The sequence below is a fragment of the Anser cygnoides genome, chromosome 1, assembly GCF_040182565.1.
Source record: "Anser cygnoides isolate HZ-2024a breed goose chromosome 1, Taihu_goose_T2T_genome, whole genome shotgun sequence".
Classification (NCBI taxonomy): domain Eukaryota; kingdom Metazoa; phylum Chordata; class Aves; order Anseriformes; family Anatidae; genus Anser; species Anser cygnoides.
In genome coordinates, this window is record NC_089873.1 from 123,144,591 (window position 1) to 123,158,030 (window position 13,440).

Here is a 13,440-nt window from a genome sequence, read left to right on the forward strand (position 1 = left end):
TTGCTGTCAACCAAAACCCCCTGATCCCTCTCTGAGGGGGGGGTTGCTCTCTAGCGTCTCATCACCCAGTCTGCACGTACAGCCAGGATTTCCCCGTCCCAGGTGCAGGACCCGGCACTTGCTTTTGTTAAACTTCAGGTGGTTGGTGATCGCCCAGCTTTCCAGTCTGTCCAGATCTCTCCGCAAGGCCTTTCCACCCTCAACAGAGTCAACAACTCCTCCTAGTTCAGTGTCATCAGCAAATTTGCTCAAAACACCTTCTAGTCCTACATCCAAAATACACCCTACATCCAAAAAACATTGAAGAGGACTGGCCCTAAAATGGAGTCTTGGGGGACCCACTGGTGACCGGCCACCAGCCTGATGTGGTCCCATTTACCATAAATATATTTATGTTTACCATAAATATATATATATATACTTCCATAAATATATTTATGGCAATATATATTTATGTTATATATATAACACATGCTATATATTTTAATATGTTATATAATATATATTTATGAATATATATATTCAATATATTCAATCCAATATAAAAAGTAATTATAAACAGTTTATATATATTTTTCACTAGCAGCATTTAATGAAGTTGTATGCAGACAAAATAAGCTAGCAGAAATGAACAACTGAATGGAAGTTGATGTGTGTTATTTGTACCATTAGGGGAAATGCAGTTTTCCTATTACTTAGTATTAGTTTATTCAGTGTAACTTGTTGAGTTTGAATTTGGCAGTAGCATCGAGAAATAGAAAGTGTACTACATTTTGTCTGTTCTAAAAGGTATTGGAGTGTGATAACCAATAAGCGACTATATGGTTTTCCCACCGGCATTGCATTTGCAAATATTGTGAAGAAGAAGGAATTAATTCCTCTGCACATTATATGTTGGTTTTTACTCCAGCCTTTTTATGCCCTTTCAGTTTCTAATATAATTATCTTTTCTAAAATATTTTTTAATCTACCCATAATTATTCATTCCTTTCCAGAACACATTCTGTTTACTTCCAGTATTTGTGATCTTAAAAATTAGCTTCACTGTTTCTCTGACCTCATTTATTCTTATTCACATCCCTAATTGCATGGTTCCTGTATCTTTTCTGTTACCAGGTGCTTTCCATGTTCTGCCATCTGATGTTTTGCTATTTCTAGTCTTTTCCCGTCTCTCTTAAATTCAGTTTCAAAATCATTCTCTTCTGTATTCATGGCTTTTAAACTCAGTTTTTAATTATTCATTCATGTTCATCCTAATTTTCCTGATTCTAACAACTCTTCTGTGTTTAGCCTTAACTTTGGCTTTGTTCATGTTCTGTGAACATATACAATAGCTACGGCAATGGATATGTGATTTTAAATGCCGACGGTTTAATAATACAGTTTTATACACTCATGAAATTTTATTAAATATCAGTACTTTTTGAGCAAACGTGAAGGAGAGTATGACTACAAAACAGCATATTTATAATATATTTTTAATCTGTGGATTTTAGTATTATTAGTCTCTATGAAAGAAGTTAACAGCTATAAAACCTACAATTCATGGTTGTACGGTGTCTCTACAAATAGAATTGGAACCCTGTAGCTCTCTCTTCTTGAAGTATGCTTGCATGCCCACCTCATTAGTAATTATATCTGAGGAGTAATTTTAATTAAGTGAATTCCCTCTTAACAGAACCTGAAGGTAAATTCAGGTCACATTACCAAGAATAACCACACTGGAGTAAAAGTTTGGCTTAATAAACACATCTAATTTTAGCCAGTCAACTGAAGTATAATCTAACATGAACTGCAAATATATGTTTATGAGAGAATAATGGCCTATTTTAAGATACCTCTGTTTCATCATCTCAAAATAACAATGGCATATAGTTTGTATCTACAAGAGAGTAAATAGGATTCTATAAATTCTTTATATATGCTACACATGTAACATCCATACTGAATTATTATTTAGTTTTAGTATTTATGTATGCTACATATACATGTATATATGTATTAGTATATATAAACCAGAGATATTGTATCCCTCATTGTATATGCTACTTCTATATGCATGTGAGTGTGCATATACACATTCACACACTGGAAATATTTTATCCCTTAAATAGCAAAGACATGTATTTCTTATGTAGATCAGAAGCTATTCTGATTATTTTGGCATGAAAAATGCATGTGCAAATACATGTAGCTGCAAGAAAAAAAAAGGCATACAAAATAGGCATTATGCAAAGGCTAACTAAGGTACTTCTATTACCCTAAAATATTAATTTTCACATGTGAATTCACAGTGCAGCATTTTATTACAGTGATTAACTGAAGAGACTCTGACAAAATTGTTTCAATTACAAAAAGATGATTTCTTTTTTTGTTTAAAGAATTTTTTATTCATTTTCTTCATTTCCTACATTACATTTCTCTATTCTGAGAAGAAAACATAGGTGAAATAGTATAACTGGGAGATGTGGGTGGGTAAAAGCTGTTAATAAATAGCTTAAGCAAGAATAACTAATAGTAAACTAGACATCTTTAATTCCACTCTTTCCTACATCATGAATTTTTGCACGGTCTCAAAGTATCAAAGGTAATGTTAAGGTATAGAGCATGAAAGTACCCTATCTTTCTACTTTTGTACACCTCGTTAAATTTGAGAATGTCCATAATAGGTCTGTGTGACAACAAAATAGCTTTCATTCGTGAGAACAATGGGTTTTTCATCAATTATACGGTTTCCAGAAATGACCAATACTGGATACATAGGAATAAGAAAAGAGGTATGACTAATTATCTGTATCGAAGTATCAGCATATTCTCACTTAACCTTCACTGCTTTGTGGTTCAGAAATTTCTCGAGCCACAGATGGTATCTTAATATATAACAGTCCTCAATAGATTTTTATACCATTTTTCCATCCAGATGCTTGTCTTTGTAAACATTTAGCAGAGTTTTTATGTAGTTTTCAGTATGTCTAGAAATACTTGAATGTTCCTGTTTTTATTATATATTAAAATTATTTGTAATAAATTCTATATTGTTGTAGAATTTATAAACCTTCTTCTGCATTCAGAAGAGGAGAAAGCTCCTTTGTGAGGTGAATAGTTATCACTTTCTCTCATTTTCAGCTTTTGATTTATTATTCAGAACATGTTGAGGCAAGCAAGGTAGTCATACAACAGAATTTGAAAGAAATATTAAATCACTTAAGCCTCTCCTCTAACAGCATTTTTGTTAGCTTTTAATTTTAAATTGAAAATATATTCTTTGGAGTGATTTCTCCTGAAGACAGACAGCCTCTTTAATTTTAATATAAGCTAAAAATACATTTAGGGACAGTAAAACACATAAGAGCCATGAGCATAGTATTCAGCCTATTCAAGCAAATTTGACTATTTAAGATTTTAGATGACTTTGCAAAACCCACTTTTTAAATAAAGTCTCCCAACTATAATAACATAATATTAAATACTTTGAAATCTCCAAGCCTCCACCCTCAACTTCACAGAAACTAATTAGTATGTCTACTAATTGGCTCTTGTCCCAAACATTTCTCAAAAGAGTTATATTATAGATGTATCATTTTGTGGTTAATTGCTCTTGCTATTGATGCTTTTTGATACTGTACTGTGTGACTATATAAAAAGAGTTTTGGAGTTAAATAATCTTATTCTGAAGAGTAGATTTTCTTCAGTGAAGATACTAAAGAGAGCTATCATGGCTTAGAAGCTCAAAATAACAGCAGAATTGGTAGTTGGATGCAGTGAATAAAATAAGCTGAAAAGTGGTCTTTATTTCCATGTAGAAAACAGTATCAATTATAGCTTTGATATATCTGGGGTTATGTCTTAAGAAACATATTTGCAAAACTTAATTAGTTGCTTTTGCTGGTTAAAATTTATAGAAAATAAAGCTAAATGCAGCGCAGGTTACAGGCCAATTAAGATTCAAATGGTTTTGCAGTTTTGCAAAGAATGCATGGTAAAATTATGTAGTTGCAGATTATTTTATCTTCCAGCCTTTATACTTAGAAACTTCAAGTTCTCTATATTTCTCTGTGACGGTGTATTCAGTAATTTGGATTTTGAGCTCTGGGAGCAGATTGTTGTGGGCAGTAGTACACTGGCATGAAAATCAATGCATTTTCAAACATCTATATATTCAATGTATATATATGTCTTAATATCATTTTTTTAATTAATGTAACTTCTGTGCTAAAATTCAGAAATAAGTTTAATTTCATTCATCTTCTGAAGATGGAAAAAAGTTGTCACCTTTTGGTAAAGTTAATGTATTTTAGTTTTGGATTTTGAGCTAATTAATTAGATTTGAATTCTAGCAACTTCGCTAGTCATTTGTTAGTGATATTTTCCTTTTCCACTAGCAGCTTTCTTACAGCACAAGTATTTTTTGTGAGATATACTGAGATGATCTATTTGTGAATAAATATATTTTATAACAACTTCAGCATTAGAAGTCTAGTTGATCAGATTTGATAATTAAAATTGCCCAAAGTTTCCTTATCTTTTTGAGGACTACTTGCATGATTTATACATCTGATTATTATTTACAAATTCCATGGAAGTTTATAGTATTTGCAAGATTTGAAAAATGAACTCTAAGGCACAGTAGACTTCATTTAAAGGTACCTTTGGTGGCCCATAATAAGCAATGCCTGGATCCATTGCATATGTGGCTCACAGTTTTGAAGATTACTTTTCTAAGTAAACACAGCTGGAAATATAGTACTGTGCTTGTAAAGGATTGAAATAGTATATGACCAGAAAAGTTTAGTACTATTTAAATGACCTTTGTGTATTTCATTTTTTCTTTAATGTTTAAATGCATGTAGTTGTGTACAATTTCCATTCTCAGTTATCAATATTTTCCATTCTGTAATTGTAAAATAAAGAAAATATATTAAAGCAATGACATGATATATAGTAAGGGAACATGTTTCCATAATTTGCATTATATTTCCCTGACAGATTTATTTAAAATCAGTGGAATATCCACTGGTAGAGTACCTAAAGACTCCAGAATGTTTGCCCCTTTCTTGTCTCTAAGTTCTTTTGAATAAGAAAATCCCTTACAGTATATAATACGAAGAAGTCAAATAAAAAGAAATTTTATGTATACCTTTTTACTTCCACCGTCCACTTCTTTAAATTGGTTGCTGTCTTGCATCTAGATTAACCTGGCATAAAGTGAATGCAAAATTTGTGTAGCAGCTATGAAATGTATATTTTCACTCATTTTTTACAGAGGATATTATATACCTTACTAATTCCTGATTCTTGTTTGTTCTGTCTCTGTAGCTTGTTTTTCTTTTACTTGTATCTTACATCTTTTATTTATTTCTCTTACATTACTTTAAGCAAAAAAGTACATAGCCGTATAATAAGACACTTCAAAAAAGCATGTCCTTTAGCTTTTTCCTGGGGAAAGCTTCCTGCTGCACACAGCCTTGTAACACTGCTGGTTCATGAGACCATGTAACTCTTCAAGTTCGTATAGTGTTTATAATGATCTAACTTTTCACAACTTCACCAAAATTTAATGGTTTTGAGGAAACATTATAGATCAGATGTGCTTTTCTAATGCTGAATTAAAAACTTCAGACAAAGCAGTTCATCTGTTGCTGAAGAATGGACTAGGTAGCAGTGAATGGCTTTGTCCATTATAAAATAGCTGTCTGTTTCTTGAAAAGCTCCTGTGCCTCTGTGTTCTTCAAGCTATTTTAAATTAAGGCAAGATCTCAAATTTAACCAAGTTATAAATCTCTGCAAACCATAGATTTCCTCGTTTTCAGGGTATACTTAGATTTTAACAGCTAACACTCTAGACACAGAGACACGATACAAGAAGTTGAGACCTGAGCAGCAGAAACTAAGAACAGCTACCCAAAAAATATGGGCTTAAACTGTAAGGTCAGTGATAGTAAACAGCTGGACTAAGGATAGTTTGAAGTATGTGGCTTTAAAAGGCTTCATCAGAAGCAGTGACGGAGCTCAGAATTTGTGCATTTTGCTGGTTTGGTTTTTCAGTAAAAATCTCCCCAGCCAAATTGTGCATTTCATGTAGCACTGCTAAGGGCTGGAAACTTTATGGATGTTTATTTGTTTGTTGTTTTTTTGTTTGTTTGTTAGTTAAATCCCAAGAAATCACAAACATACATACACACCAGGTTTACTCTCTATGAAAGGAGTGTTAACTACCTTAAAGCAGAGAAATGGTAGAATTCTGGCTGTTACCTTTATATCCTTCAGTGAATTGGGTGAGCATGTTGTAAAAGGAAGTCTGAACTGTATGATAAAGGAGACTGTTGCCTTTGTGAACTGTGATTTGTTGCAGAAGTTAGAAGGTTAGAGAGAAAGCATCTCAAAGTCTACCTGAATTGCCCCCTACAGTATGGCCTTCATTTTCTGTAAAAGAATGATATGTGACTACTGCCTCTTTCCCTTTCTCCCTTCCCTGCCTTTAGCTGCATAGCATAAATACACTGATTGTATTTTCTATTCCATCTTGAAATCTTTGTCATGCAACTACAATGTACTATAATCACAGTTCAGATTTTCAGGTGGAATAATAAACACCAATGAATAAAATTACCTTAGTAATTAACATTACCTTAGTAATTAACATTATATTAAGAAGTGATCTGGAAAATATATCTTAGTTTTATTGCCAGAAATGACTGAACTGTTCTAGCTGATATTATCTGTTAGGTAAACATAGTCTAGTTTCTTGTAAAGAACATTTTAACCTGAACAGTTATAATTTTAAATTTTTTACATAAAATATGATTTTGTAATAAGAAACCTGGAGGAACTGAATTGATAAGCAGTGATATCAGTCTCACCTGGTAGGCATCATAGTTACAGGGTGAATAATGTATGCTTCTTTCTGAGGTTGTAATTCTGCAAAGAGTTTTCAAAATTAGAAAACTACATTAAATAAAATAGAAATAAGAAATAGAAATAAAAAATAAATTTCTTTAACATTTGATGTCTCTGTATTTTAAAACTCTTAATGTCTAGAGCCAGATTCTACATCTCTTACGGTGAGACAGAGGCAGTTTTGGAAGGAAGAAATATATATATTATATTTTTCTATATTATATATAGAAAGTATATGTTATGTATAGAAATTATATACAGAGAGGATATAATTATAATAAAGGCATAATATTTTATCATAATTTAAGGCATTATATAATAATTATATATATTCTCTCTATATAAGATTGCTATACATAGGGCCCATTGCAGCACTCTTATTTATACTAAGTGCTTAATGTAAAACTACTTTCTAAAACTGCCTAACTAATTTGTAAAACTCAGAAGCAGTCTTTTTGAACTAATGCAAACATTCTTCAAGAATCTGAAAGCACGTGTCTAACGTAATACAATGGTAGGTGAGGAATTCTCCCTCTCTTTGCTTTCTTACCCTGAAGCAGCTGCAAGCTCATCATTTAAACACTGAATTAATTTAGACAGCTGCCAAGCATGCCTCATTTTTCCAAGCTTTTGATGGTCAAAGGCTTTTTATTTTCTCTTCTTATACTTTAAAGCTTAAGAGTCCTTGAGGTCTTCCACTCTTGACAGGCCCCAACCCCCAGCAGAAAACGGTGATATATGTAAAAACTCACATGCCCATCTTTTCATCCAGATAAGATTCTTCTATGTGCAGCAGCAAAGAAAGAAGATATCCTAGAGGACAACCTTTGTGTCCAGAGTATTTTTTGCCTTCTGGGTCAACCCCTATAACAACTAGCCATTTCCATGCAAAAATGGCTAGCCAATTTTCGAAATAATTTTTGAGCTAGTTGGCTTACTGATTCTTAGCTGGATGTGAGACAGCCTTCATCAAATATCTGAATTGTTTAGTTTTTCTTTCCCCATAACACTTGTGTCCTCATGCATGTGTTGTTACTTAAAAGATTACTCTGTGTAAATGAATGGGATGTTTTGATTTGACTGCACCCAATCAGCTTTCTTTTGTGTAATAATTAAAGTCTTTAATGGGAATACCTTTTGATTCAATGAGACTGCATGTATATTTGAGCAGCTTTTTTTCCAAAGTATAGACTTCCTAGTAATATATGGTAACAACAGTTTAATTTCAGCTTTAATTTCAGCAAACAGTTTAATTTTCAGATTGTTTTTTATTCTCTTAAAAATCATGGTTAGAAACAACCATCGCAATTTATAATAGCTATCTCTATCAATTAGTCTATGGTCTTGTTCTCAATGATTTGTCTATAATTATTTATAAAATTCAGGGATTTCATTGTTGTTAATGCTATATGGGTTATTTCAATATAGTGAAATATTCATTCTTGGTGCTGTAGAACATGCCATATTTAAATTTGGGTTGCAGTAATGGATGGAAATCTGTAACTGAATATTATATTGAAACACCTAACTTTTTTGTTTGCTTTTTATTACAAAGCACGTGGCATAGGTATTAGGTCAGTAACTGTTCCTTTCCAAGTGTGAATATTTAACATTGTGTTTGATATTCCATTTACAGCTGAGCCGACAAGAATCTCAGTTTTTGATGAGAATCTTGCAGAAGGGATAGTAATTGGCTAGTACTTCTTTCAGTCTCATTTTGTGACGTATAAATTAGAGGGGTGGATTTGTGATCAATGAATTTTATCAGATCATATTGAAACAGAGTAGGTTTCTTTCACGTGTCCCAAAATAATGGTCAGTGATCACATAGCAAAGTCTGAATTACCATTGCTTTGAGTAGTTATTTTGTGTTCCATGTGCAGGACAGTTCTTTCACTTAGCCAGCAGCACTGATGGAAGTTGTGCCGTCATGCTATAACAGCAGATTTTAAAAATGTTTTTTGTTAAGTCAAAACCAACCGTTGACTCTGAAGCATGTTTTTGATGCTTGTTGACTTTTTACAATGTGAATATTCTCTGCATATGTAGATGCAGATCAAGGTTGCCAGGCCATTACCTCCATCCTTCAGCTTGTTAACAGAGAATGTGCTTAAAGATGGTGACGGAAGTTTAACAGAGTTTTCGAAGTGTGAAAACATGGGTTGGTTTTATCATTGAAATAATAAGGATGATCTGCTTAAATTAATTTAACAGTCCCATGGGATCCTTGCCTATGTCGCTGTCAAATTAGAACGGAAAAACTCTGCATGCTCAGTGCACTCTAGAGTAACAGTGCTACGAGCATTTCAGCTTCTGACGGCTATTCTCTGTCTGTTACTCTTTCTTATCCCCATAGAGGAAGAGAAGTTATAATGGTGCAGTGACCTTATTAGGTCTCAGCAGTTGAGAACTGTCTGTTATCCACAGATGAGTGTTTAAAAAATTTGTTTACATTTCAAGTGCAGCTGATGTCCATTCCTCTGCACTGTCACCTCATGACTGATCCCAGCTCTCTGCAGTCAGTGATGGTGTAAGATTTGAGGGAAGGTGGAAAAGCTGTTGTTCCCTCCCTGTGCCAAATAAAGGTGTTACTGATACCTTTCCTCAACATCCTTTGCTTATACTTCCTCTAGCTCTTTTCCAATTTCCTTCTGTCAAAAAACTGCCCTTCTTGGAATGAGAGCATGGTTTGGAATACCTGCCAAGAAGCTCTTTTGGTTTCCATTTATGTTAATGTTTGCTTTTCTTCTTTACATTTCTTAAAGTTTTATTAAAATGGTGCAGAAGTTAATCTGCACTATTTTGCCACTGAAGGTCATGAGTCCAGGATTTTTTGATGCAGTTCCATGCAGTATTTATAATAACATGAGAGAAAGCAGTGAAAAGTCTAGGCAAAATTACACTGAATATTTTTTTGCAGAGAAGGAATTGTTAGCAGGTGTTGGGTTAAACAGGTGCCATGCATGAGATGACATTCTATGTCGGATCTAATGGAAGAAGGATTTTCAGATGGAAAATTTTCAAACACTTGATGGAGATCACAATAGATCCGTGCCATAGTCACATAGTCTTGCTCAGCTATTATGACGTCTAATTTTAATTGTTTTTTCAGCATGTTACATATGCATATATTTCAAGCAGTAATGTTATAGAAAGAAGAGTAATTACCTATGCAAAACCTGTGTACCATTTCCATAGTAAACTGGGTACTTCAAAAAATCATCTTGCTGAATAAATGTAATGTGGTTAGGTAATTTCTTAACTAGATTGTATATTACTTAAAATCTAGACTTGCACACAGTACAAATGTTAATTTGTTCAGCAGGAATGTGTGTTGAAATTGTCTGTGCTTCATTATTTATATTCCCATAGGACGCTACTTTCTTTAAACCAAACTATGGAGTTCATCAAGTTCCCAAGCCTGCTTTCCTGATGTAGCTTTATTTACTGAGTATTGTTTTTCACACATAAATAGTGATGAAGTTATGACTGGTGTTTTAGCTACTCTAACACATATACAACAGTGGGATGAACATATATTGCATGTAATTATTAGATCTGTACAATTCAGAATGTATTTGTTATGAAGATCAAGACTGACAATTTCATTATAAGTTATCACATTGCATCTGTTACACTTCTTTCTTTTGGTTCTGGTATTAAACTTTGACTTTCTGACCTAAACTACAGTGAAAGGCTTTAAAAGCTCTATCTAGTGTTATATTTGCACAATAATAGTGGCAGAGACAATTTTTGCTATTATATCATTAAAATGCCTCAGTATCATTTTTGATAAAGTCCTAAACATATTTTTATGTGAAGGGTTTAGGTTTTGTACTAACTAGCTAGCAAATTGATTAAACTTCTTCGGAACTTTTTGAGAAATATGAGATGACATTTTCTGTATCAAGTCCCTCTTTCTGGCTTCTGTTTTGTCCTAGTCTTTTAACATTAGAGTAATCAGTAAATCCTTGCTATTGATTTCTCTTGACTTTACCCAGTAGTATGTAAGCGTGATTTCTATACTTGTATGAGTCACTTGGCTTCTAAAGAATAAATGTGAGGGTGGCCTTTGAGGGAAAGAGAATTAACGGTAATGGATTTTTTGTTTGTTTTAAAAAAGTTGTGATTTGGCATGGGATTTTTGGGCTTTTTTCAATTTTCCAGAATGCTTCCAACAAAATGGGTGTCCATGGGTAGTTCAGGCCTAGCATTACTTGTACTGTAATGGGCTTTTTTTCTTCTTTTTCATAGTTTCTTTGCAATGTCAGCATGTAATTTGCTGCTTTTTTGATGATATAATTTTACTAGCTGCTCTGGAAAATAAATTTCTCGTAGTTCCAAGTGAAAATACTTCAATGAGAAACAGTAAACTAGAAATGAAAAATCAGAGTATTTATTGAAAAACAAGTATAACACCACTCTACAGTTACAATTTAAATATTGCAGCTATTCAGAATAGTTGCTACAAGTGTTAAATTCCAAAGCAAAATATCTAATTTAATCTGAATTTAGTTATTTCCCTCAATTTTAACCCATCTTGGTCAATTAGCAGAAATACTAATATATAATCCCACTCATTCGCCATCTGAATTTTTTTGTTTGTTTGTTTTATAAAAAGCTGTTTTATTGTACAAGACAATTGGATTCTCTTTATTCCTTTGCAGAACTTTCTGAGTAGGTGCTATATGCATTTCTCTTTTTGGTTTTGATCAGTTTTTAGAAACTGTTGAAGAAAGAACATTTACCACCACAGTGATGGGGTCCAAAATGGATCTTGACAACTACCAAACTGCTTTAGAAGAAGTACTCACATGGCTTCTCTCTGCTGAAGATGCACTACAAGCACAAGGAGATATATCCAATGATGTAGAAGTTGTTAAAGAACAGTTTCACACCCATGAGGTACATGTTTATAATCTTGTGTTAGTCATTTTCCTGCTTGGATCCCATAATAAATTAAAGAATATTATATATATATATATATATATATAATTTTAATTTTTTTTGGAGAATTTAAAAGTAATACTGGAAACTGCACCATATGCAAAATGTGAAAGTGTTTATTTCTGTTTTATGTTACAAGGTTTGTACAAGGTTTGTGGAGGGTTTGGAAAAATAAAAAAAGCAAATTTGAAAATCAGGTTTGGAACGTGGTGAAATCAAAGATATTTCTCCTAAGCCTGTTCTTTCCTTCCAAAGAATCAAACCTAAAATAGGATTTTGTTTTTATTGTCAGGGTTTTATGATGGAATTAACAGCTCACCAAGGACGTGTTGGCAATGTTTTGCAAGTTGGAAGTCAGCTACTAACAATTGGGAAGCTTTCAGATGAGGAAGAAAATGAAATCCAAGAACAAATGAATCTACTTAATTCTCGATGGGAAAGTCTCAGGGTAGCAAGTATGGAAAAACAAAGCAAGTAAGTAATATGCTAGGTAAAATAATATATATTGAGCTTGACTGGAACAATTCTGAACTTCAGTAACAGCTGTGGTTTTCTTCCACTTCAGTGTGAACAAGACTCAGTCTTAGCTCTTTTTCTAACCAGAAATTTAATGTGTAGTGATCTTGAAGCTTACGTGTTGCTTTGAGACCAGAAGCTGCACAGATCAGCAGCTATCAACAGCTTGGACACTAATAGCATTTAAATGAAAATTTGTATAACCTGTCCCACTTTTTTTTCTGGTTGTTTCAACAAGTATCACACAATATTTAGCTACAAGGGAGAGAATCTTTACAGAGATGCAAAAAGAAAATGAAAACAAATCTTTAAAACCTATAAAAGTTGATGCAATAAAAGCAGTAAATGGAAGGTTAGCTTTCCAGACAGTATTGTCATATGGGTTTATCTGAGGAAAAATTACAGTATCCAAGAAAAGTGCAAGATCTGTAGCTTAAAGTAGAAAGACAATTAAAAGTAAAAAAATAAACTATTAATTAACTAGTCCTTGAATTATTTTTAACATTTTTAAGTCTTATTTTGAAATTTTGATTTTTGTATTAATATCTAGTACAAGGAAGTCCATAAAGGTAAGACCTTGTGATTGTGCTACAGTGGAGTAATTTATTTTGCAAGATACAGAGTAGTTAACACAGGAAATTAATTGAAAGTGGCTTTTTGTGTGTGTGAGTTGCATTCCTCCTGTCTTAAGAAACAGTCTGTTAGGTACCTCTGTTTCACATTCCTTTTCCTCAAACTTCTTTTTTTCATGTGGAGTCTTTTAATTTCTTTCTGATATAATAACTAAGTTTCAAATTCATAGTATTTTGTTACACCTACTGATCTTTCTGTATAAGGGAAGCAATGGCGAAGTTTACCACTATTATACTAAGCCAAATCCAGTGGAAATTTTAAAATTAATGGAACGTCACTATTAGCTTCTTTATAGTCAAGAAGTGTTAATTACTGAAGAATATAGCTATTCGATACAGCAAAGACAAATAAATGCAGTGGCAAACAACCTGAGTCTGAGATCCATGTTGGCTTCCTCTGGACTTTTATCCAGACAGACTTCATTAAAATCTTTCTGCCAAGACCTTA

General features: G+C 32.9%; 1 protein-coding gene across 19 annotated transcripts in view; it reads left to right on the forward strand.

Moving 5' to 3' along the window:
- The window catches only part of DMD (dystrophin), a 1,239,454-nt gene that overhangs the window by 450,371 nt on the left and 775,643 nt on the right, over positions 1 to 13,440 (forward strand). For all 19 annotated transcript variants that reach the window (XM_066990426.1, XM_066990443.1, XM_066990448.1 and 16 more), the window contains 2 exons: positions 11,614 to 11,802; positions 12,137 to 12,318. In XM_066990426.1, the coding sequence (XP_066846527.1) occupies positions 11,614 to 11,802; positions 12,137 to 12,318 (371 nt within the window). The remainder of the gene's footprint in view (positions 1 to 11,613; positions 11,803 to 12,136; positions 12,319 to 13,440) is intronic.